The 23,590-nt window shown below is 45.4% G+C and overlaps 4 protein-coding genes across 7 annotated transcripts; 1 reads left to right on the forward strand and 3 right to left on the reverse strand.

Annotated features, from left to right (window-relative positions):
• Positions 1–5,899, reverse strand: LOC101078557 (ADP-ribosylation factor-binding protein GGA1-like). Its single transcript, XM_003972537.3, has 17 exons — positions 5,828–5,899; positions 5,135–5,219; positions 4,963–5,038; positions 4,797–4,895; positions 4,485–4,608; positions 4,034–4,137; positions 3,789–3,869; positions 3,503–3,640; positions 3,347–3,428; positions 3,167–3,274; positions 2,946–3,080; positions 2,692–2,735; positions 2,431–2,606; positions 2,136–2,356; positions 1,859–2,028; positions 1,648–1,758; positions 1–1,574 (listed from the first exon to the last, which is right to left on the reverse strand). The coding sequence occupies exons 1-17, from the start codon at positions 5,871–5,873 to the stop codon at positions 1,464–1,466; spliced, it is 1,911 nt and encodes a 636-aa protein (XP_003972586.1). The 5' UTR covers positions 5,874–5,899; the 3' UTR covers positions 1–1,463.
• A 2,006-nt stretch (positions 5,900–7,905) lies between these two features.
• On the reverse strand, positions 7,906–12,247 carry LOC115253376 (uncharacterized). Of its 2 annotated transcripts, XM_029851501.1 has the most exons (4): positions 12,107–12,247; positions 11,725–11,861; positions 9,152–9,441; positions 7,906–8,615 (listed from the first exon to the last, which is right to left on the reverse strand). In XM_029851501.1, exons 3-4 carry the CDS (start codon positions 9,366–9,368, stop codon positions 8,332–8,334), a joined length of 501 nt encoding a protein of 166 aa, XP_029707361.1. In that variant the 5' UTR covers positions 9,369–9,441; positions 11,725–11,861; positions 12,107–12,247; the 3' UTR covers positions 7,906–8,331. The 2 variants fall into 2 exon arrangements, with proteins under 2 accessions (XP_029707361.1, XP_029707360.1); XM_029851500.1 differs by lacking the exons at positions 11,725–11,861; positions 12,107–12,247 and adding an exon at positions 9,582–9,788.
• micall1a (MICAL-like 1a) lies at positions 10,475–20,464 on the forward strand. 2 transcript variants are annotated; one of them, XM_029851491.1, is made up of 16 exons: positions 10,475–11,051; positions 12,815–12,863; positions 13,943–14,084; positions 14,157–14,257; positions 15,421–15,569; positions 16,001–16,551; positions 16,627–16,687; positions 16,853–17,277; positions 17,608–17,915; positions 17,983–18,117; positions 18,193–18,319; positions 18,562–18,652; positions 18,742–18,815; positions 18,912–19,026; positions 19,115–19,161; positions 19,237–20,464. In XM_029851491.1, the coding sequence occupies exons 1-16, from the start codon at positions 10,906–10,908 to the stop codon at positions 19,368–19,370; spliced, it is 2,655 nt and encodes an 884-aa protein (XP_029707351.1). In that variant the 5' UTR covers positions 10,475–10,905; the 3' UTR covers positions 19,371–20,464. The 2 variants fall into 2 exon arrangements, with proteins under 2 accessions (XP_029707351.1, XP_003972585.3); XM_003972536.3 differs by having other exon boundaries at positions 10,476–11,051; positions 17,566–17,915.
• On the reverse strand, positions 20,275–23,548 carry c17h22orf23 (chromosome 17 C22orf23 homolog). 2 transcript variants are annotated; one of them, XM_029851496.1, is made up of 8 exons: positions 22,794–23,547; positions 21,602–21,726; positions 21,276–21,366; positions 21,123–21,185; positions 20,860–21,024; positions 20,665–20,790; positions 20,492–20,592; positions 20,275–20,405 (listed from the first exon to the last, which is right to left on the reverse strand). In XM_029851496.1, exons 3-8 carry the CDS (start codon positions 21,364–21,366, stop codon positions 20,310–20,312), a joined length of 642 nt encoding a protein of 213 aa, XP_029707356.1. In that variant the 5' UTR covers positions 21,602–21,726; positions 22,794–23,547; the 3' UTR covers positions 20,275–20,309. The 2 variants fall into 2 exon arrangements, with proteins under 2 accessions (XP_029707356.1, XP_029707355.1); XM_029851495.1 differs by having other exon boundaries at positions 21,276–21,726; positions 22,794–23,548.
• Between the last annotated feature and the right edge of the window lie 42 nt (positions 23,549–23,590).

The following is a 23,590-nucleotide window of genomic DNA, read 5'->3' on the forward strand; positions in this document are numbered from 1 at the left end:
TGTATTCATGTTCGTTTTTATTGCCTTAGCCGTACGACACTTATTTTGCACCAATGTATACGGTTATTGTACAAGTGATTTATGGTACACGGGGTATAACAGATAAGATCATTTAGTCCCCCAAAATACATCCTTCAAGGGCTTTTCACAATTTAAAAAAAAAAAAAAAAAAAGGAATCATCATGACTGGAAAGTGTGTTGTGGCTTAAATTATGATAAAGGTTGCTTTCATCATTTACAATTCACGGTTTTGGCCAGAAAGAATAGGAATTTCTTATGAAACACTGCTGCCCTCTCCAGTCATTTAAACATAAATCAAGCAGTGAGCTCATGGAAACAAGATTTATAGTTTAAAATTATGAACAAGTGATGCTGAATGACAAAATCTATTCCTCTATTTGAAATTTCAAACTTTCAGATTTACAATTAATTTTGGTCTCCGGACATTTAAGACCGAGAGGGAACCTGCATCTAAGGAACGTTAGAGGCTAGAACGATTCTCCCAACATCACAGATGGATCAGATCTCAGGCACATGTGGTGGAATCCAAATGGGTGGCAGCAACTCAAACATCTTTGGGTCCATCAACAGTATAAAGGCAGCAGGTAGGAAAGACTAACCTGTGGAGATTTCATGTGCAAAAGGAAAAAAATCAAATAAAAGTGCATGAACAACATCCCCAATCAAAATCCTGAGTGTAAACTAGATCTAAAAATCAAAAGGTGCAAGTTTAAAAAAAAAAAAAATGGAATGGAGGTGAGTGTGTGTGTGTGTGTCCTTCCTTCTGTGTGTAAAAAATAAGATGGCTGACTTCCATTTAGCCCCTTCACTGTCCCGTTTCCTTAAGATTTTGCAGTAGTCACATCTTCACGCAGATGTCGGCCCATTAGAACTGACCAGACAAGAAAAACAAAAGTAATAGTAATTAAAAAAAAAAAAAAAGTTTTATAAAAAGAACTACCAATCAGATATGTGACACATCAGGAGCAGGTTTGCTGCAGCAGAGCAGGACATCATCTAGTGAACTTGCTCCTCTGCTGAGGAAAGTCGAGTGTTTATCATTAACTTTAGGGTTAACTCAAGTTGAACCTTTTGAACAATAGAAGGGACACTCGCACGGTCCCCACAACAACATCAAACTCTTGGAGGTTGACATTAACAGCTGTAGATGCAAACTATGACATGGGAAACCAGAGTGGAGGTGAAATCATGTAAACTCGGCATTCTCTTTTCCATTTGGTTCCCCAAACGCATCACTAAAGTAAATCAATGACTCCTAATTGGTAAAAAGAAAAAGCTGCATGAGAAGAAGAAGAAAGACAGCGAGGATGTGAAGGAAGGCACCGAGGGGAAGCTGATCTCAACATCCGCTCTTGCGTGGTTTGGGTCGGCAGAGCCGAGGGGGCGGCTTCAGACCCAATCTAAAGGAAGCTTGGGATCAGATACTAGGACGGTCTTTGCTATTACAGCTTCCCCCAGGTGTTGGCTGGAGGGAACTGGTCCACATCACCAGATTCGTCATGAGCTTTGTCTCCCAGGTTGAAGGTCAGCTTGTACCTCAAACGCACTTTCTCCTGTAATATGAGGTGAGAGAATATGAATCAGCCTCAGACTGGATACTAGAGGGAGCGTTTGGTGATCAGGTACCTTGTGAGGGTTTGCCAGTAACAGGATCTGTGTGACAGCAGTGGGAGGCAGGATGGGGTTAAAGGCAGGGAGCTCAGTACTGGAGGGAGGCAGCAACTTCACTCTCATAACCTAGGAAACAGAAAATAGTCAATAAATGTCGTTACGGGTATCCATAAATGACCTTTTTAGAACCCCAACCCTTGTATGTGTGTGACAAATGCAAGCCCACCTTCGGCACGGCTGCCTGAAAGCGGATGTTGGTGACGGGAGTGGGGGCTGAGGACAGCATGGAGATGATCACCACCAGCACGTCGGCCCGGGACGGAGGAGAGTCCCGGGCAAAGGTGAACAGAACACGCAGGCTGTGTTTGTCAAACACGCTCACCGGTAACAGACTACCTGGATTTAGAGGAGAGGGGAGAATGGATGATGACGCAAAGCATTAGGAGTTCCTTTAACAGACCTGAAGAGCGCTAGCTAGAGTTAGCTGTAGTGCTTGTGCTTACTGGGTTTGATTGATTCCAGCGGGACAGTAACATCAGCTAGAGAGATGCTGTCATAGGGATCCACAGGTGTGAGACTGGGAGTTGAGAGGATATCAGGAAAGCCCGACAGGTCGCCGACGGGCGAGGAGGAGAACGTGCTCGCATTAGCGGCTGGCGCGGCCTTGGTGTTGGATTTCTGCAGCTCTCGTAAGGTGACTCTGGAGTGAGGCTGAAGCTTGTCCCTGCGTCCACGAGAGCAGAAAGTTGTGACGGATGCGTGACCTTCAGCCGAAACTGTGTGAGCAGACGCACTCACCACTTGACCTGCTGGCTCTCCGGGGGAAGAGCCTGCTGCAGCAGCGCCTTCCCCAACAAATCGAGCTCTTCCATCGGTTTGGGAACAGCAGTGGCGAGCCCAGCAGGTGGGGGCTGTTGGGTCTGGATCTTAGATGGAAACAAGGCTGGAAGGGCCGACTGTGAACCATCCGAGGTCTGTGAGAGAAACATGGGGGAAATGACACATTATAGCCGTATAGTTTCAGATTATAGTTCAAACTCTTAATCGAAGGACCCTTACCTGAAAGCCATCCTGGTCGACGCAGTTTTCTGTTACATTCAATCCTAAAGAGAGAAAAATCAATGATTGGAACTTTTGTACCAGCCACGTTCAAATTTAAGCCTGCAGTTTTTGTGTGGCGTGGCCAGATGTGACCCCGAGTTGTGCTGACGTCTTTTTTTCCTTGCTTGTTAAGAGCTTGGTCGTCTACGTTTATATTTACGAGCCAGCTGTCCCCCCCCCCCCCCCCCCCCCTTTTTCCCCCTTGTGCTAACCCAGTGATGCGAGTTCATCGTCTAAGAGGCTGGTGCCCGTGTTCTGTGTCAGGGTCTGCAGCCTGGAGGTTGCACGGTCGGATGGTGCCGTGCTGGCTGATGTGTTGAGCCCCATCAGGTCCTCCAGGGCGGAGCCTGGTGAGGACAGAGAACATCTGTTTAGGATCTTCTGAACAGACGTGCAGGAAAACTAGTGAAAGAGAACACACACGTGCACCTACTGGGCTGTGGCGTGGTTATGTCATCTGCTGCTACATCCTCCCCCTGCACCAGCTGCCTGTACTGGTTGATGACCTGAGTCAGGCTGTCGTTGGCTTGTAAGATATCCGCTGTAAATGGGGAAAGATAAAAGGAGTCATCGCCTGAAAGATGAGCAGAACGTTAACGGAGCGGCTGCTCACCTAAGGCTTCGTCATTATCCTCCGTGTCGCTTGCTAATCTGAACAGCGTGGGCCTCATCTTTTCACAGCGCTGGAAAAGATCCTGGAAACAGACACAGTCTCGTGACTCTGCTGCTTTTCTGACACGCTGGTCTGAACGTGCTGAGCTGTGCTAACTTTAATGAGCTCCTGGTTGCTCTGTGAGCAGCTCTCTTTGCTGTAGCCCTGCAGCAGCTGGCTCAGCAGGGTGACACTCTCCTTCACCTCCAGGATGGCGTTCGCCCGCTTTGAGACCTTCTCCACCCGTTTTTGGTCCTGAGAATAAAGTGATAGAGTTAACCGTCTAAACCTGGAAGTTAAGATTGATTATAGATTATGCTTTTATAAATCATGTAAGAACACAGAGGAACCTGCAGGTGGGACCACTACTGTAATCATGTGGTAAATAAATGTGATGACACACCTCCTGGACCATTTCCTTTATTAGCTTGTTTGCCGCTCTTAAATCTTCGGGGTTGGTGCTGTTCAACAAAAGAGACAGCGTCTATAAAAAGAGGATGGGATACAGTTAGTGGAGAGAAACAGGAGCTTTGCAAAGCGTTGGTTCATCAATAATTCTGACAGCAGCTTCATTTTAAAGAGACGTTTTAATGAATCCAACATGAGGCTGATCCCTCGTGTTTGAAAAACCTCTAAATCTTTGCCAACCTTGGATTTCTCCTCATCCTCAAAGATGGCACTTGAGGCTTTGGGCGGTGGCGGTGGTGAAAGCGGGCTGTCGCTGGGAAGAACAGGGTCCTGCAAGACAATTCCTGCAAGAGCAGATGGCAAATATTAGCTTTTTGTGCTACCAGCTTGCATTTGGAGCATTACTATTTTATATTTACACTGTATACTGTCTGTGTACAAACACTGAGTCAACTTTAACTTATTATAACCTGTGCATATAGAGCAAAAAACAGAAGCAAGCATATCCAGTGACCTTTTGATCAGCCGTAAAAAGAGAGAAGTGGATATTCGAGGAACCAAATCACAATTAGCAGTGAAACACGAGAAGTAGGAGCAGCACGTTCACAAACCGCCGCATGCCTCAATGTAGAAAACAAGACAACATGCAAGCTAAGAAAATGAGATATGTTGGACTTCTGCCGTGCCTCACCTTGTTTTTTCAGCATATAATAGGCATCTGCTATTTTGGTTTCCTCAGGCAGTGTCACTGTCCAAAGGTACAACATTTCCAACACCTTCTTCTTCACTGGCTCTGGTGCCCTGGAACCTAAATACTACAAGGGGAATGAATGAAATGATGACTTGAAAACTGAGACGTGATTGCAAACTGTAGGTGAATAAACCGAATGTGTCTGTTTTATTGTTTTTTCCATTGAAAAGTCGCTTTTACTGCTTATATTAGTAGTAAGTCAAGTCAAAGTTTACTGCACGTAGTGAATCTTTAGCAAAGAGGAATCATTACCTTGGGTGAAACCACCTTGATGAGCTCGTTGAGAAAGCGAAACTTCCCCACTTCGCTGCAGAATCGCTTTCCACAGTTCTTCACGCATGTCTCCAAAACCTTGAAACAATTTGATCTCTTATAACCTTGGTGCATCTGTGGCAGTATATTATGGGTAATCACTTACAGTAAGAGCTTGCTTAGCCTCCCATTCCTGGGGCGACTGGATTTTATGGGCCAGAAGTCTGGTCGCGAGCTGAGGACTGATTGATAAAAGAAATTCAAACAGCAGGTTTTGACACAGAGAAAAGAACAAACAATACTTTTAATAATTCGAATCATTACTAGAATGATCTCACCCATCGGGTTCATTGTTGAGCTGATCACAAAAGCTCTTGATGTTTTCCCAGTCAGTCTCTTTATTTAGAGGGTTGGTGGCTTTGTCTGGAAAAACAGACAACAGAGGTCAATTCAGAGGTGTAAGTGTTGCACGGACGCAATTTTATTCCCATAATGTTTGAGGAAAACTCTCCAACTGCCCCGTTACTTTTAATGTTTGAAGTTTCTCAAATCAGACACCAACTTTTTGCAGGTGACAAAAAGCACCACCTGCATTTAACAGGAGAATACTGACAGAACTTCCTTTTGCTTTTATAACCACGTTAGAACATAAATAGTATAAAGTGCCGTCCCTTAACGAGTTTTATTAGGTGTTCCTTGGGAAAAGCTAGCAGCAACTTATGTAGCTAGGTGAGGTTTTTTTTGCATCCAACATATCGTCGGGATTATAACACCTCGATACGATGTTTTGAATGCAATAAAGAGCAGGCTGTGATCACAATAGAAGCTTCGATTAAGAGTTTTTTTTGCTTTATCGATGCACTTTCTGATCGGATGTTTCTTTATTGGCTGTCAGCAAATCCGTCGTTCTGCTCTTTGACTGGCGATTGCGAATTGTGGCAGAGACTGCGCTGTCATACAAATTAGAGTCGAAAGTTAAAGCTTCCCGACGATGTCAATGTGACCTGTTGGTGTCCGCTGAGTTGACTTACTGATGCGAGACTCTAGAGTCGCCTCATCTGGAGGCACCGCCGCCATTTTTCAGGAATCCCAAACAAGTGCCAAATATCGCGTGATTTTGTAACATATCGCGAGATTGGACGGGAGCTCGAAGGCGCTTCTGACCGTCCGATTTTCCCCAATGGAGCACAAACAATAAATTATGCTCAAATTGATAGACTATTAAATAAATACAGGCATGTATACGCACAGGATACAGAAAATGTAGTTGGGTCATTTCTGTGTATCTACATTTATTAACGTATTCATTTATTTAATATTTTATTTCTGCATTTCTTCACTTGTGTTTGCGAGACAAGATGAAGAGGAAGCTACTGAGCCACCAGTTTGGAGACTCAGATTGAGTTCAACCCACAGGTTTAGCATAAAGCCACACAAAAAGAAAAGAAATCTGACAGTATAGAAATAAACAGGAATGGTTAAATTAATAAATGTAGACATAAAAGAATGAATGTACAAATAAAGGAATAGGTAAATAAATAAGCATATATATAAATAGCACAAATAAATCTGTTGACCAAAATATGTATTGTATGTATGCATGTAAGGATGGATGATGGATGGATTTATTTACAGACTATAGGTTGAAATGTTTTCTAGACATACAAAGGTTTGATTCAAGTTCCAATGAAAATGTGCAAAATTTCAAATCACTGCTTTAGTTGTACGTCAGCCAACAGTGGATTAGGCTGAATTACATCATGTTGGCAGACTACAATCTGGATAAACCATATAACCGATGAGAAGTGGAATAAATTCTCTGATTTATAATCATATCTTGGTCAATTTGCTTTGTGAAAGACGGCGGCAGGCATTAGTGTCTCTGAATGAAATTCCAGGTATTTTTCTGTTTTTGGTGCTTTTTCCACCACAAAGCCAGACTAAATGAGCTCCTCACAGGTCTCTTAATGCTGTTCTGTGTTTCAGACTCTCACCTACAGGTGTTCACAGTTTTAAATCCATGATCAAAATTACAATTGTCCATAAGTGTTTGATAAATCCACCATGCTCTTAGTTTAAATGTGAACTCTAACTGTGAGCTAAACAATGGTGAACTAGTGCATTGGTGCAAGGAACACCCATGTAACAAGGTTATAGTGGGCAGTTTCATTTTGATGCACTTTTTTTAGGAGTAACAATTCCCTCTTTTTTGTGTTCTCCTGCTACAAAATTAAGCCTCATTTATATAGATCAGTTTTTCCAAACCCTGGTAAACCAGCAGAGCAGGAAATTATGCAACACAAACACAAGTGTCACAAGCTGCCAGAGATATTGAGGTGCGTGTAAGTTAATGGTTACTAAAGGACCCAGCCTACTATCTCAAATAACTCTTAAATGTCTCCATCGTAAGCTGAACCCTTTTACCACCAATGATAAACCTGTTATATCATCAGGCTGAGATCTTCTCCAGCAGGAGGCCCTGATTAAAGAAGATAAACAAAACCTTTTCTGTGCCCTTTGGTACGTCACTGGTTTTAACTGGAGTCACTGCTCTGCTGCCCTGTGCTGCAGGTGTGTTGCAGGTTAATTTCACCGTCAAAACTAATAAAATGACTAAGTTGCTTGTCTAATCTCCTCTTCCTAATCTCCATTCACACTCAGGCCACGTGCTGCTTTTCCCAGCTGGATTGAGCAAGAGAGGAAAAATCCCCCCCCAAAATATTATATAATAAGAAAAGGACACCCAGCTAGGGTGAAATAATCCTCTTTTTACAGTTCTCAAACACTGATGGTGCACAAGAGGGTGTGTTTCAATATTTCTAGATTTCTCCTCCAGTATCCCTGAAATGTTGTGTAACTGCAAATGTGAGCGCTGTGTTCTTCTGCAGCAGCAAATTATATTTCATAACATCAAGTGTCACTCATATAACAGTTAATCTGGTGATCCTGCACTACCAAGGTAACAGGCTAGTTCCCCGTCTAATGTGTGTTTCATTCGATGCTACTGCAAATATGTACAACCTGAATCTAAACTACTGTTTTGGTTTAATCCTCAAACTCTCCTGAACATATTGTGAATCAGTATAACTCAAAAATTCCAGAGCCAGAATTATCTCAGCAAATGTCCATCTTTATTTTGCACAGGGACATTCAATCTGAATTCAGGAACACTTGTTAAACCCTTGGAAGACTGAAAGCTTCCCTGAAAGGTAACGTGGATGGATGGAGAATATAGGAAAGACTTCACTTTGCTGCATTTCTAGGTCTCATGTGATCATTAGCTCCTCTCCAGGGACCTCAACAGCCATGATTCCAACCTGGCTCGGATCCTCAAGCAGAAAACCACTGAGGAACATCTCATCAGACTGGCCTTTTATTCTTGATTAAGTGCAGCAGAGATAATCCAGATGCCTTCATAGGTTCTTGCAGGTCCTGTAGGAACTTGCCAGGTTCTTTTCTTTAGGGGTGTTTCACACCCTAAAGGTGAAAACTCCGTGCTTCGATCCAGGGCCACCGGTTGGAGCTTCATGTGGCCTCAGGCTTCGCTGTCCTTTGGGATGGGATAATTGTAAGCCGGGCTGCCCATGTTGAGGTGGCTGGGAAAGAAGGGAGGGATGTACGGGATGACGGAAATGAAAGGGCTGGTCAGGGGGCTGTGGCCTGTGGGAGTCATGGGGATGATGATGTCGTCCTGGTCCCACACGTGGAAGGCATTTGGGTGTGAGTGGTTGAGGGCGGCGGGCATGTTCAGGGGGCTGACTCCTTCTGGCGCCTTGCTGTCTTTTGTCAGGTCATCATCGAGCGGGCCCAGCAAACAGTCTGAGGACATGAAAGACACATTTATCCCCGTCGGCTTTATTCTCACACACAGTTGTCTTTAAAGCTGCCGTTCATATTATCACTTCATTCAAGATCTTCAGGTTACAAACAGTCGTTTCACTTTTACTTCATCTGCATCCAGCAGAATTCAAAGGTTTATGGACTGAACCCCAGGGGAGCAGATACGTTAATGGTGATTAACTGGTCAAAGTACAGAGATCAACCAGTCATCCATCCTAACTAGAACATTTGCTACCTGATGGCTGTAAAGGTCAGCCAGATTTTCCTGGGTCAACACCTGAAGTTTGTCACCTCCAGCTACTGATTCCTCCACAACACGTGATCATTTATGACGTCTGCTTGAGGCTCCCAGCAGCTTCTGACTGAACTATGCAGCACTGGCCAAATCTTTTTAGTTCATGTGTAATATAGGTTAAAAAGAAACAGGCAACCTTGATGTACACATTTTAAACCTGGGCATTAATGAAGAAATGGAATAAATGACTCTAAACTGACGACTGTGGGTGCTAAGATACCTGTTATATCCAGCAGGAGATCTTTGATCAGGTGACCAACGATGGCGTAAGCAACAGCAACAACGACCAGAGCAGCCATGATGAGGTAGAGAACAGCTTTAGGGAGCTGGATGATGTCTTTTGGGGGAGGCCTGTACTCCTTGTAGAGTGGTTCTTCATTTTGGACAAAGTGCTGCGATGAAAGACCACTTTGGAATGTGTCGTTTAAGCGGTCCATATTCAGTCTCTTTTAATTGTATTCTTGGTGAAAAGGCTCCCAGCTTGATTCATTCACTTGCTGACAACACCCACTAAAATGTAAAAACAGATGAAAGATAAATACAATTGGAGTTTAAAGCAAACATCCTATTTATCATCTCTGTGCTGGGAGGAATAAAAAGCCACTTTTCACACAAAGTCAACAACTAAAAAAGTGAATACATCAACCCACCTTTCAAGATGAGAATTTCATTTTGCAGATGAGCTATTTAAATTGTTTAAGTACCAGTTAACCATGTTTAAAAATAGCGTTTGGTTGTATCCACAAGCGTTTTTGTCCTTTCAGCAGGCTTAAGTTCAGAGTCTGTGCGGTGTCCCTCTTGATGGGATTATCCAAACTGTGGGCAGTGACACGACAGGACGCAAAGGATTATGCTTCGAGTCACTGCAAAGATCAATTACTCCCTCACCCTGTTTAATAGATTGAGAAACTGTTTGAGCCCCATCACTGTGGAAAAATTATTTTTATATTATATTGAATAAAACAAACAGGTTGTCACAAACTAACACAAGCTAATTAACATCATAGACCTCGCTCCCAATTTCCACCTTCCCTATGGCCCTGCCATATTAATAAGTTCATGGTTTATATATGGGCCCCTAAACCAACTTTATTCAGTTCAAACGTCACACACCAAAGCCATGGTGTCATTGCACTAACTGTTTTACATGCACTGTCCACTTGGCAGCGTAGTAGCGCAAATTAAGGAAGTGAAGTGATTAATGGTGTGTTTGGCGGTGATTTGCATTTAAGTTACAATTTGATATTATATATAAACGTGCATGTCAACCTGAAGGCATCCACCACACAGCACAAACATACTCTGAAGCTTTTATGACGGTGTTGTACATTGTTTTTGTCTCGGACATCGCAGGTCTGAGAAATCAGAGCAAATTATCCAAACACACTGAAAACAGGGGGTAAATGCAAACTTGCACTTCCCAATGTTTCCAGCAAATTCGGTGCAAATAAGCCGAAACTGTTCGGTGCAGGACAGGGCTCCGCGTCCTCCGCACAGGTAGGGGGCGCTGTTGCCCCGGGGTGGGTATGAACGGGGGCGCCGTGCAAGTTTACTGTCGCCTAAAGCGGTTTCGCCGCAGTGACACAAATGTATGACAGACTTTAGTCCTTAGCGAGGTCGCCTACGCCAACAACTGCCTCCCAAGGCGAGGTATCACTGGTTATCGGCCGTGTTTTATCTGACCGATCATGGTCAAAGTTCCGCCTGAGATGCCGTCATCGCTGTCTTGATAACTAGGCGAAATACACGGCGCGGCACCCGATGCATTGTGTCGAAAGGGAGCTAACATGTAGCTAGCATGCTCCGGCTGTTGGCGACTGTATGGTGCTCTAACATCGGGTGTTGCCTGGCTCTCGCCCCCCTCCTCCAAGCGCCGCCGATGACTCGGTGATTCGCCTCCTTCTGTCACGCACGGGACATTAAATCGTATCACATTCGCCGGGTACAGACGGACTTGTGCGCGCAAACGGCGTTATGATGGGATCGTTGAAGGCTCTCCAGGAGTGGTGCCGAATACAATGTGAAGATTACAACGATGTGCACATAAAGGACATGTCGAGGTCCTTCCGGGACGGTTTGGCGTTTTGTGCCATAATCCATCGTTTCAGACCGGAGCTCATGTAAGTAACCTCATCATCAAAACTCCGACGCAACACTGGTTCAAATTTAGGAGTCAAGATTCTTATTCCAGATTTTTAATCATCTCCCGTGAAGTTCAGGTAACAGATGGTTCATGGCGAGCTTAGAAATGAGTTTAATAATTCCAAGAACAAACAGAGGACTCGCTTGAAAAAGAGTTTCAAAAGATGGATGCGTTATTGTCGATGCAGGGATCGTTTCAAACGTGTTGTCGTTGGATGCTGAACATTGAACACGCTTTTTTTTTTAAATTTTAATGTGTGGTTGAAGCTGCTGTCGCTACAAACCGCGCCGCTTCCTGCACGCTGCAAAATCGCTGCAAGACGCAAAATAACCTGACGACTGTTACAAGGAGAATTCGGCTTGACCTTGTTTTGGTTCTCAAGCAATTTCAAAAACGCCATTTCAGGTGGTTCTCAACAGAGGAGGACTTTCTGAAAGCATCCATGGAGGGAGACTAGTGTGAAGGAATGATTGTGGACATTGAATGTCTGGTTTGTGCTGTGATCCACCCTGGTGGTCCAGATGGGAGTGAGCGAGTCATTCAGGGTTTGGACCACTTAGTCGGGACAGGTTGGCCGGAGCAGAGAGTGGGGGTAAATACCACATATTCAGGGTCAACCTCTTCAGTTTGTATCAGAGCTTCTTGCTCACCGGAACCGTCAGAAGACCTGGACCTGGTGGACCGGCTTCGGGGGGGGCGGCCGTTGCGAGACAATCTGCAGCCTCTGTTATTGTTGTACATCACTGGTAGCAATGTTGGCAGCAGCTGTTCTCGCCTTGACGTTTACCTAAAAGGGAGAAAGAGATCGTCAGTGGCTCATTAATGTTGGAGAGAACAATTCATGGGCATTTTGGATCAATGCTAATGCAAATGTCCCCTTATTTGACGAATAAAGGAGTATCTTATCTGATATTTGGGCCAGACTACAACAGGATTCATTGTTCAGCTAAACTGTAATCATGTGGAATTTAAAGGCCTTTCACGCACAGACAGCAGCAACATTCCCAAAATAAACTTGGGAATGAGACTCACTGAGTCACCATGGAGTAAGTTCACAGTCGAGATCACAGATACGCTCCATCCACGCTGTAAATTAGTCCCGACAGTCTGGCTTAATGTTTTTTCCCCTTCATTTCTCCCCGTCCCTTTTTTATGTTTCCCGCTCGCTGTTTTAGTAGCTGCGACAAAACTGGACTTGTTTCGACACGATCCCGACATTAGAGTCCGTCACCACGAGGGCTAGATTAAAGGGAACACGGGTCACTTTGTGCTGCTCCAACATTACACACGTGCGCGCTAACACATGCACACATGCTGCCAGACGTTTTCCAGTTTTACTGCAGGATGTTTACTGGTGGGAGGACTGGCTGCAGCAGCTCACTCCAGGCTTTTCAAGGTGGAGCTTTGTGATTATAAGCCCATCATTCCTGTTTAATACTGCTCCTTCTTTCCACTTGTCTCGGCATCTGTCCGCACACACACACACACCAGTTAAATTTGGCTCAGGAAGAAGTGGCAGCTGTTGGAACTTAGCTTCCCTCCCTTTCTCTACTTTTGTTCTGTCAAGTCAGTAATAGCATTTTAGTGGCTCATGATGCCGTACATAAAAATGGGTCACCAAGCTAAATACAGCCCATGCTGTATATAAGGGTGGTTCTGACAGTCGCCTTCACTCTACACCACTGGATACTTCTAACCCGCATACGTTTAATATATTATTCTTCTGTCTTGTCATTTCAGAGACTTTGCCTCCCTGTCTAAAGAGAATGTCTATGAGAACAACCACCTCGTGAGTCCATTTTAAAGTCATCCTCAATATTCTTAGCACCTGTGATGTCGCGCAGCATGTTGGGTGTGAATTGTGTTAATATTTCATCCTGAGGGGGGGCTGGAAGAGCAAACAGGGAGGCAGTTGGAAGTTCGAACAGTCCAACCAAAGCAATTTCAAGTCAAAGTGCTGAACCTGCAGTTCTTGTGGATTCGGTAGACGAAAGAAATTTAGCGTTTTTCCTTTTGTGGGTTTTTCTTTTCCCCCCACATCGTCTGTATGTCAGCAGAAATCCCTCCAGTGGAATGGGAATCTCTTACTATTTACTGCGAGTAAAACGTTGGATGCTTTGTGTTCTCTTTGACGTTCAGCACAAGGAAGCGGTGCACGGACCCAACGCTTTAGTAGTGAAACATCTGGTCAATCACTCCTACTTACTCACATCCTGTTGCTCCAACCTCCATGTGGTGAAGAGCTCCTCGATCAGCATTGAGTATGATAAAAAGAGGCTTGATAACCCTGCGTGCATCACTGTATGAGGTCCTGAACGGACTCCACCCAGATGAGAGCGTGTTGTGCGTTGTATTTTTAAACCGTAGCTGCGCCTTTAATTAGGCAGCTCGTTTGGAGTGGTGCGGCACGTTGACAGTTCGTACAGTGTTGATTAACTTTCACTGAAGTGTGTCATTTCAACACAAACGTTTTTGATGCAAACCAGAAAATCTTTACGTCTTGTTTTTTGGCGTGCTCTGCTTGTTGACTGGATTATTTCCCTGCTGCACGACAGCCATGTTCAGGTCTGGGTTACATAAGCCGTCTGATCTCCCAACGCCTCGTTAGGACGCTGCAGTCGACCCACAGTCGTAGTCAAAGCACAGAACCGTCATATTAATAACAACTGACTGATGAGTTGGCAGCAGCGTTGGGTGAGCTATGCCAAGCATCCGAGGACATTCTTCTGCTCTTGACTCCCGTTCTGAACCTACTAAGATCAAGCTTTTGGATTTGAGTTTCATAATACGCCTTAAAAACGAGGACGCGGATGCTCGCCTCTAATACAGGGTTAATATTAGCATTTTTATACTCTCTCCGTTTCCAAGGCATTCGACGTGGCCGAGACTCAGCTGGGGATTCCGGCCCTGCTGGATCCAGAAGACATGGTCTCCATGAAAGTCCCCGATCGGCTCAGTATTATCACATACGTCTCCCAGTACTACAACTTCTTCAACAACAAGTCCCACGGTACGAGCACATTGTGCTCCTTCACCCATCATCAGATGGAAGAGATCGTGACAGCCGTGTCTCTCTCCACAGCAAACCCCCCCAGCATGAAAAGGATAAATAGCGCCACCCTCAATGAACCAGCCCAGAAAAGGACCCCGACCCCATTTGAAGACGAAGTGGCTGCATCTGAGGTAAAAATAACTAAAACTGGCGCCAGGAAACGTACAGGAATTACCCTGCGCATGACTTGATAACGATTTAAATTATTAATAACAACCACATACCTATAATAAATCAGAAATGCTGCCCAGTACTTCTGGGCTTTAATTTGTAAAGATAATGTTTAACTTTTTGGATGCCTCAGTCAGCACCCTGAAAGGTTCTGATGTATTGTTTACATGAATGTATTGATGTCATGGATTAAACTGTGTATATAGGAAGTGTTATTTTCCTGCACCAGAATTAGGATCATTAGATCTGTGCTATAAAAATAGCTTGCTGCTTCCGCAATGCAACAATATACAATACCCACATAACTACTTTCCTGTGTGTGTGTGTGTGTGTGTGTGTGTGTGTGTGTGTGTGTGTGTGTGTGTGTGTGTGTGTGTGTGTGTGTGTGTGTGTGTGTGTGTGTGTGTGTGTGTGTGTGTGTGTGTGTGTGTGTGTGTGTGTGTGTGTGTGTGTGTGTGTGCGCGCGCGTGTGCGTGTGTAGGGTTGTCAGCACTAGAGGTAGCGCCCATAAAGATAGTCTCTCTATATTGTCTTCTTTGTCTTCCCTATGCTCTCAATGTCTCCACCCTGTTCCATATTTCCATGTACTGGCATTTTCCTCCTTCATTTCCATCCTCCCTCCTTTCCTCAGATGGAAATTCATCCCACCAACTCTTATTCCCGCTCTTCTTCCTCCTCATATCTGACCCCCCCTTACACTCTTTAGTCCTGGCAATAGACATTAGGATGGGTGTGGGCTGTTTAGAAGGGAAGAGGGAAATGGTTAGGTCTCTCGTTCTATCTCTAACCATCTTTTAAAAACCAGCACTGCATTTCTAAATGCTTTCAGATATTCTAGTGTTGCTTGTTTTGGTTATTGCGCAACAGTAGCCAATCATAAAGAGTGCAAAAATATAGATCTTCAATCTCACGTATAAAAACGTGACTCTTAAATGTGCTGAATTAATCTTTACCATCTGAATCCGTGAGGACAAAGTAACCACAGACATAGTTTAACGCAATGACCAGTCGACATCTTGAAATCTGCCTCCATGTGTGATCTACCCCTTCCCTCATTAATCGCCATCTCTCCTCCAACCCCCTGTCCCCTCCCTTAAAACCACCCTGTGGTCACGTTAAATAGCCGAGCCAGCCCGTGGAGACGCCTGGCGACGTGGGCCCATCGGCCAAGCGCAGCTCGCTCAGCAGCACGTGCGCGGCCTGTCACAAGCACGTCCACCTTGTGCAGAGGTTCCTGGCAGATGGCAAGCTCTACCATCGCAGCTGTTTCAGGTGAATACTGTTGGAAATGGCAGTCTGTCATTTGTACCCTAACAATACAGCGATAGAACATGGTTTACTGAGGTAAAATCATTAACATTTGAGTGCTGGTGGTGTGACCCTGGGCCAAGGTTGTTACTGAGAAGACCAGGTCTGGGGTCGATATTTCAGATTACACTAGAACAGTGGTTGTCTGGCTCCCTCTAGTGGTTTATAGAGGGATCAGGACATCAAATACAAATGTATCTAAAATCCCAAGTACATATTTCATATTTCATATTTATTTTCTATTATTATTTGCTTCCTTATACCCATAATTCATTGTACTCACCAGGATGGCGGCGCTACGGTTTTAGATGAGTTGTGTCCATCCTGTTTAAAGCCTGTTTCCACTTCCTGTTCGAGTGGCCTTTTTACCTGTTGATTTTGTGTCTTCCTCCCAGGTGCACAGAGTGTCACAGCACTCTGCTTCCTGGATCCTACAAATTAGAAAGCAGCTCTGGAGTGCTGGTCTGCACCCATCACGTCACTAAGCACACATCGGCCAATCATAACGGGAGGCCAGATCTGTCTAAGGGACCCCCTGCGGCTCAGTCTGCCAGAACCGGTCGCAGCACGGTTCCTCGCGCTTCGCTTTCCGACAGGGAAACGGAGGTCGTCCCATCGGATGGACAACCGGATAACGTGAAGCCCGCTAACGACTCTGTCTCGGTCCCTGTTGTGAGTCCAAATGAAGCAGAACCTGCTGAGAAAGACAGCGAAGGCAACGGTGAGAAAGAGGAGACACCACGGTCCACTTCTCCCCCCAACCCGTTTGATGAGAGCGACGAAGGCGAGCAGGAAGAGGACAATTCAACAGCCAACTGCCTCCCGTCTACGCCCGTTGACCAACAGCAAGGAATGGCCCGGCCAGTACCAGCACCCCGCCGGGCTTCTGAACCCACTCCTCCTCCTCGCCCTGCCCCCCGGGTCCGTTTGTTGCGCCCGGCAGACGGTGAGTGGTTTTTCCATTGTGGTTTGTTGATAAACACAGATGAGAGCCGACCCCCATCTTCCTGTGACCTTTCAGGTGAAAACCAGAAGCCCCCCACCCCTCCGAAACCCCGCGAGCGATCTCAATCCCCTGGAAGGTAACGAACCTGTTAAGCATCTCTTCTTCTGTCCATTGTTACGTTTCATCTGTCTCGGACACGTCATCCGTCTGTGTGCCGCGCACGTCTGCCCACCTGTCGGACGTTTCCGCTTGTCTTCCCCCGTGTGACCCCCCCCATCCATGTCTGTATCTCAATGTCCAGCTTGTCCAGCGGCACGCATAAACCTAAAGACCCACCCTGGCTCGCTCTGGTGCAGTCGGAACACAAGAAGAAGAAAGCCCCCGCCCCTCCCCCTGCCGGACAGGCCGCAGTCCCAAACACAGGCTCCCCCCCCTCTCTCAAAGGGGGGGGCTCCAGACCCAGCACACCCCCTTCACCTGCCAACCCATTCGATGGAGACGAGGACGAAGGAGAGGAGAGCAGCACAGTGGAAGAGGAGAGGGGCGAAGGCGCTTCCATCCCAGCGACGGCTGTGGCTGGTCACCCATGGTACAGCATCACACAGGCCGCTGAAGCAACGGGGGCCGACGCCCCCCCGAGCGCTGGAAGCTCGTCCCGCTCCGCCAGCCCCGGGGGAGCCAAGAGCAAGAAGAGGCCGGCGCCACGTGCTCCACAGCCCCCTGCAGGTACCCAGAACCATCCTACCACCGGCATTACCAGTGTCACGTGCATTACGCCTGACCCGCCCTCTGTTATTACTGTTTGTTGACATCGTTGTTGTGCTTCTTTGTTCCTGTTGTTCACCGACATTGTTGGAGTCTTAATGTCAATATTGGAAAATTTAGCCTATTGGACAGTCATTTGTAACGTTATATGAGTTAATTGTGTTTTTGTTCCCATCTGCTTTACCCTCCCAACTGCTTTGGATTCTGCTTCCTTCCTTTTGTTTATTTTCAACCTAATCCTTCCTCCAGTTCTTCCTCACTCTGAGTCCTCCTCTTGCTCTCCTTCTCCAGCTCTCAGTACAGACAGCCTGTCCTCCAGTTCAGACCACAGCTCCTCCCAGCTCCTCCAGTGCGGCAGAGCCAGCGGCGACCAGCTGCCGGTCTTCACCAAGAGCGTCTCGGAGCCTTCGATCTGTTCGCCGTCTGACCCCACGTCGTCTTCTGAGCACCTGCCGCGTACCCCCCTCTACCCTCCTCCCATGTCATCAAACGCCACCTCAGCTCCAGCCACACCACAAACTGGTCGCAGCTCCGGGGCAGCGGCCCCTTCAGTGACCCCCAGCCCACTGGCCTCAGGTGGAACCCAGTCTCACATTAAGGTAGGTCTCATTTCTAGTGAAGCCATGTAAATCATGGCACACTGAATAAATCGCATTTCTGGATCAGCGGACCTGCAAGGAGAACCCGTTCAACAGAAAGGCCTCCCCCTCCCCTTCCAAATCCAATAAAAGACCACCAAAAGGCTCTCGTCCTGCCAGACCCCCAGCTCCTGGCCATGGCTTCCCTCTCATCAAGCGCAGGGTAGAAACACTACAGGAACCATTTGGAACTCGATTTCCCTGAATAAACTGCACGTGACTGACGATTTCCTCCTAGGTGCAGTCAGACCAGTACATCCCAGCAGAGGACATCTATGGGGAGATGAAGCAGCTGGAGCAGCTGCTGGACGAGCTGGAGCAGAGGGGGGTGGAGCTGGAGAAGAAGCTGAGAGACAACCCCAACGGTAACATGCCCAAGTCCAGCTGGTGCATAGGATGTATTGAGAAATCCAGCTAATCCCAGTTACACATCCTGAGAAACTTTACAGCAAAGCATATTCAAACTAGCAAATCCAGAGGTAACCAGGAAGTGACTTTATTTTCATCAAGACGAGGTCACAGAAAGTTACAACCGAGTAGCCAAATGTGTGGAAAAGCCGCTAACTAGCGACATCAAAGCCGTGTGATGGACTTCTGTGCTTTACAGATGAGGATGAGGAGCACCTGTTGGTGGACTGGTTCACCCTCATCCATGAGAAGCACCTTTTAGTGCGCCGAGAAGCCGAGCTGGTGTACACGTGAGTGCCGGGTCGCGATGTTTGCACCGTGTTGCGTTCAGGGGCGCGTTTCTGTGTGATGAACGCTGTGAAACGTGTTGACATGGCAGAGCCAAGCAGCAGAACCTGGAGGAGAGGCAAGCGGATGTGGAGTACGAGCTCCGGTGTCTCCTCAACAAACCCGGTGTGTCCACCGCTGCGACACACACACACACACACACCTCGTATCACTGGAACGATGACTGGACTTGTTATAACCGCATTTCTGGGTCTTTCTTAGAGAAAGACTGGACCGAGGAGGACAAAAGTCGGGAGCAGGAGCTCATGGCTGAGTTGGTTACCATCATCGAGCAGCGCAATCAAATAGTTAACAACATGGACCAGGACCGACAGAGGTAATCGATGGTTCAGGTTATTGAAGGGCGGCGTTCACACACACACACACACACACACTAAACACCACCTGATGTTCCTCTGTCACAGGGAGGAAGAGGAAGATAAACTCATTGGGGCGATGCTGAAGAAGAAAGGTAGGGGAGGGACTCTGTGGTGCGGCTGTAGGTTCTCTAACACCCGGTGATGCCATGTTTGTGTTGTGGCCCCAGAGTTCCACAAGGATCCACACGGGGAGCAGTCGCAGAAGAAGAAAGTGGCCAAGTTCAAACCCATTAAGGTGCTGAAGAGGCTGAGTCATAAAGGAGAACCGGGCAAAAGCCCCGACAAGGACAAAACACCGTAGCGTGCGAAGATTCTCCTCCACGAGGACGTGAGGAGGACCAGGACCAGATCTCTTCGTGAGGGACGCGGACCACATCTGACTTCAGCAAATATTTAATTTTAAGGACTCTTGTTTTTAAGAACTGTCATGTTTGTGGCCTCCCTGGAAGGTTGAGAATGGAACGTTATCCTTGTTGACACGGAAGAATCTGATTTAGGACCAGCTAGTGAGAGCGTCCACGACGGCTAACACCGCTAACGGTGGCTTTTCCTCCTTAATTCCAAAGATGGATGAAATTTGGCGGCTCTTGTGGTCCAAATGTTAAAAACAAGAAGCGTTAAACTATTCAGTCAACGACCTACCTAAGCTCTTAGCTGCTCTGTTAAGCGTCTCGCTTCTTTCTTTATGTTTCTTCAGCGATATATTCCGATCGAGGGAGCCTTTCTCATCTCCCGGTGAAGATTGAAGTTGGATTACTAACTGTATTAGTACTAATGGTTACAAATGCAATAATAAGTATTTTAAAAAAACTGACAGTATTTTAACAGGTTAGAACGTAACTGACGGATGAAACCTAAATATGCAGTCGTTAATTTATATTTTCCTTTTATGCCTCCGGGGTTTTTTCCATGGTTTGCCTTAAAATCTGTTTCTGCGAGTGCCATTTATTGAGCTCGGCGGTGCGTCGAAGCTTATGTAAGCGTCACTATGTTTACTGGTTCCTTCAGGATTGTCTGTCCATTTTAAATGGTGTGTGTGTGTGTGTGTGTGTGTGTGTGTGCGTCAGCTCTGTGCCCGTGCAGCTAAAAACTAGGGCTTCCATCGGGCCCTATTCCAGACATCCGATATCTGGAATCTTCCTAAAAACAGGATCCGGATGCTGGGAGAGGCTGTGACGTGTGGGTGGTCCATGTCTTCTGTCAGGTTCCTGCTTCCAGTAAATTCTTGATGAACTGTACATCACTGGTTGGTTCCGTAGTCGTTCCTCTCCTCAGATTCTGTTGCATCCTTCTGGAAACTGCTTCTTTTCTCCAGCATCTCCAGTTCTTGGATTTTCTGTGAGATCGCAGCTTTAGTAATCTGAATAAAGGGGGTTTTACAGCCCCGCTGAGGAAGCCAGGTGTGGGAGGACTGGGTTTTACCTGAGAAATCTCCGTGGTGATGATGTTGATGTATTTCTTTCCCTGGCCCAGAGAGGCCATGTCGGCCAAAAACCGTCTCCTCTCCTCGATCTCACCCAGAACTGCAAAAGAAAATCGGGCTTTTCAGGGATGAATGCCTCGACAGGGGAAATCATCTTAGCAGAATTACATACCCTCCTGAAACCTGTCCCCGCCCCCCGTGTCTGGGTCGGGACCCCTGCCTGAAGACACCGGCGCCGGCTCCTCCTGACCTGTCGACATGATATTCTGAAGCCGCCTTTTCTCTTTCTCGACGTCTCCTAAAAAGAGGGAGGAACATTTAAATTTACGAGCGCTTCGGCAGGACGGCCACAGCTTTGGGAACCTACTTGTGGGACCGGGACAGAACCTTTCCCTGACATAAGCGTCCCCACGGCGACAGGCCTCGGCGCTGCGTCTCTGCGGCCTGGCTGACGGGCGCCTCTGGACAGTTTTAGGTTCACGAGGGGGAGCAGGCAAAGGGGGGTCAAAGGTCAGCGGTAGGGCTGTTCCTTCTGCAAATGGAGCAACAGTCAGGTGACTTTTACCATTAACAGATGCATTCTTAATGCTTTTATGTATAAAAATACTAAAAATAATAATGCAAACCTACTTTGGAGGCAGTCGGTGATCCGTCTTTTCTGAAGGTGGGTAAGCCTGGATTCCTGCATCATTACTGAAACCAGGTGAGAGAATAAGCACAGTTTCAGCCCCCTCACACACACACACACACACACACACGTTCATCTCCTTTATGGTTGCTCACATTTCAGCATGTCCTGCGTGTCCTTGCTGTACTGTCTGGGTCCCGGCATGTTCCACAGCCCTCCCCTCACCCGGTTCCGCGAGGCCTCCATCTGCAGAAGGTTCTCCTTAAAATCCATTTGGACTTACGAACCCTGAAACCGATGTTTGCCGATGTTCTTTGTGTTTTTTTTCTCCCTTGAGCAGCTCAGACGCTCACATTTGACGCCCCCATTGGAAAAGCTCGAAAACTGGCTTCCATGACTCGACCAAACCAAGACAAGTGCCTTAATGTGACCGCTACACTGACTTGAGAAGCATTTAAGGTCCGAAATTTTTCGTGCTTACCTTTGACGTTTCAGACTCCGGTGCGACACTCTGGTGTCATAGCAACCAGCAGCTTCAGAACTTCCGCCGTATAATCAGTATAATCAAATCAATTTCGCCTTCCAAATTTATCCGTCAGAGTATTTCTAATTGAATGATAGAATAAAACAATAATTAAAAAAAAAAAAACACTTGCCACTTACGTACTTTTTGCTGGAGGGCGTAGCGCGCATAATCTCGGCCACTAGATGGCGGTAAAGAAACGCATGATTAATTAACGTCATGTGAAAATAAAAGGCACCGCGTTAATTATCTTTTTTCTTTTTTTTTAGAACAAAAAGCACTTTTTCTTTATGGTAAATCATATTGCTTAGCCTAAAGAAACCGACGTTGACACGGAGAAATTAAAGGGACACTGACGGTAAAGAAAACTAACGACAATTTCCCACTTTTCCCACTATAAAACGTGACATTATTAAGACTGGACGCTCATTGTGGATCGAGTTTATTTTTCATTTGAAATATATATATGTATTAAAAGAAAAAAATTATATAGAATACATTAATATACAGAATACATAAAAGTATTTATAAAAATTCGAAAAAAGGAGTAGGGAGAAGTAAAAACACCCCTTATTACTGCGTCGTATAAAAGTATACATATTTACGTTGTACATATCTATACGACTACATTATACAAAAACATACACTAGAAAACACATACCATATAAACCATACAAATATATTATATACAAACACAAACTATATACTGTTTAGTGATTTTTTTCTATATAGTAAATGTACATAATATCAATATAGTCATAATACATATCCTACATAATCATCTCTAAACTGTCCCTATCCACATATACATACATATATACATTACATACATATCCATTTAAATATAAGATTTATACCTACCATATGTACAAATATATAGCAGATACTAATCAAATGATTTAATTGTTTTTTGTATCTTTTTTTGCTGTCAGACTTATATTTGTACTTTGTTTTAACTCCATATCCAAATTGTTCCATAAATTCCCCCCACAGCTTCATATGCAGAGTTTTTCATAGCTGTTTGCACTCTTTTTTTTAGTAAACATAATAAATGAGTTCCCCTTAGATCATAACCCCGCTCTCTTTCTGCAAACATTTCCCAGATATTTCTGGGCAGTAGATTATTGTTCAGTGTTGTTTTGTTTCTTACGGATGTAGTTGAGTCTCTGTCCATGAGTGGACACGAGTGTTTCAGCCTGTGCAGGGGATGTTTTGTCATCCTTCTTTTATCAGTGGCTGGCTCATCACTGGGGATCAGCAGCAGCCAGAGCTCCATTATCTGTGGGGAGACAGCAGTCTGCCTTTGCCCCCTGTCAGCAGATAAACAGCAGCCAGACCATAATCACCTTTCACACACAGGCCTTCTAAGAAGCCATAGATGCGTCCTCAAAAGATATAGAGGACAAGACCAAGAACTTTAGGGGGGAAAATAAAACTCATCGGTTAAATAAATGAAGGTTCATAGTGTGCAGCCTGAAAATGACCTGAGTCCACTAACTCCTGTTTAATTATTATAGTTTCTAACTTTATAAGTCTGATTTTTTAAAAAAAGAATGAGAGAATCGACAGGCCATTTCTTGGTTTTGATTATTATATGTTAGTATATTGTTACAGCATTAAAACAAAATACAACCATAGATTTTTTTAGTATTAAAAATAAAATCCACAGATTTTATTATTCTGGCCTAAAGCAGCAACTAAAGCCTGAGACATGGTCGCAAGATTAAAGAGGTTTTAGTGATTTAAGGCTCTTTCTTCATGTTCGCTGCGGACACGTTTATGGGATTTGCTTGTGTTGTGTTTTAATTGGTAGAAAATAAACTGGCACAAGAAAGTTACTCGGAATTAAAATGATTATTGTCTTCACTGGTTCCATTAAACTACTTTATTAAAACAATTCTTTTTAAAAAGGGAGCTTTTTCTGCAAATCGCTAAGATAAATTCTGA

This window comes from Takifugu rubripes, chromosome 17 (assembly GCF_901000725.2).
Source record: "Takifugu rubripes chromosome 17, fTakRub1.2, whole genome shotgun sequence".
Lineage (NCBI taxonomy): Eukaryota > Metazoa > Chordata > Actinopteri > Tetraodontiformes > Tetraodontidae > Takifugu > Takifugu rubripes.

Coding starts and splice junctions, on each gene's coding strand:
- LOC101078557 (XM_003972537.3), bottom strand. CDS start 5,873: ATGGCGGCGGTGCCTCCAGATGAGGCGACTCTAGAGTCTCGCATCA. Junction 3,870..4,033: donor AGGATGAGGAGAAATCCAAG/GTTGGCAAAGAT, acceptor CTCTTTTTATAG/ACGCTGTCTCTTTTGTTGAA. Junction 3,275..3,346: donor GGATAATGACGAAGCCTTAG/GTGAGCAGCCGC, acceptor CCCCATTTACAG/CGGATATCTTACAAGCCAAC.
- LOC115253376 (XM_029851501.1), bottom strand. CDS start 9,368: ATGGACCGCTTAAACGACACATTCCAAAGTGGTCTTTCATCGCAGCAC. Junction 8,616..9,151: donor TCTCCTGCTGGATATAACAG/GTATCTTAGCAC, acceptor TCATGTCCTCAG/ACTGTTTGCTGGGCCCGCTC.
- micall1a (XM_003972536.3), top strand. CDS start 10,906: ATGATGGGATCGTTGAAGGCTCTCCAGGAGTGGTGCCGAATACAATGT. Junction 14,258..15,420: donor ACGAAGTGGCTGCATCTGAG/GTAAAAATAACT, acceptor CACGTTAAATAG/CCGAGCCAGCCCGTGGAGAC. Junction 16,688..16,852: donor CGATCTCAATCCCCTGGAAG/GTAACGAACCTG, acceptor CTCAATGTCCAG/CTTGTCCAGCGGCACGCATA.
- c17h22orf23 (XM_029851495.1), bottom strand. CDS start 21,393: ATGGATTTTAAGGAGAACCTTCTGCAGATGGAGGCCTCGCGGAACCGG. Junction 21,186..21,275: donor CACGCAGGACATGCTGAAAT/GTGAGCAACCAT, acceptor ACCTGGTTTCAG/TAATGATGCAGGAATCCAGG. Junction 20,791..20,859: donor GTTCTGTCCCGGTCCCACAA/GTAGGTTCCCAA, acceptor CCCTCTTTTTAG/GAGACGTCGAGAAAGAGAAA.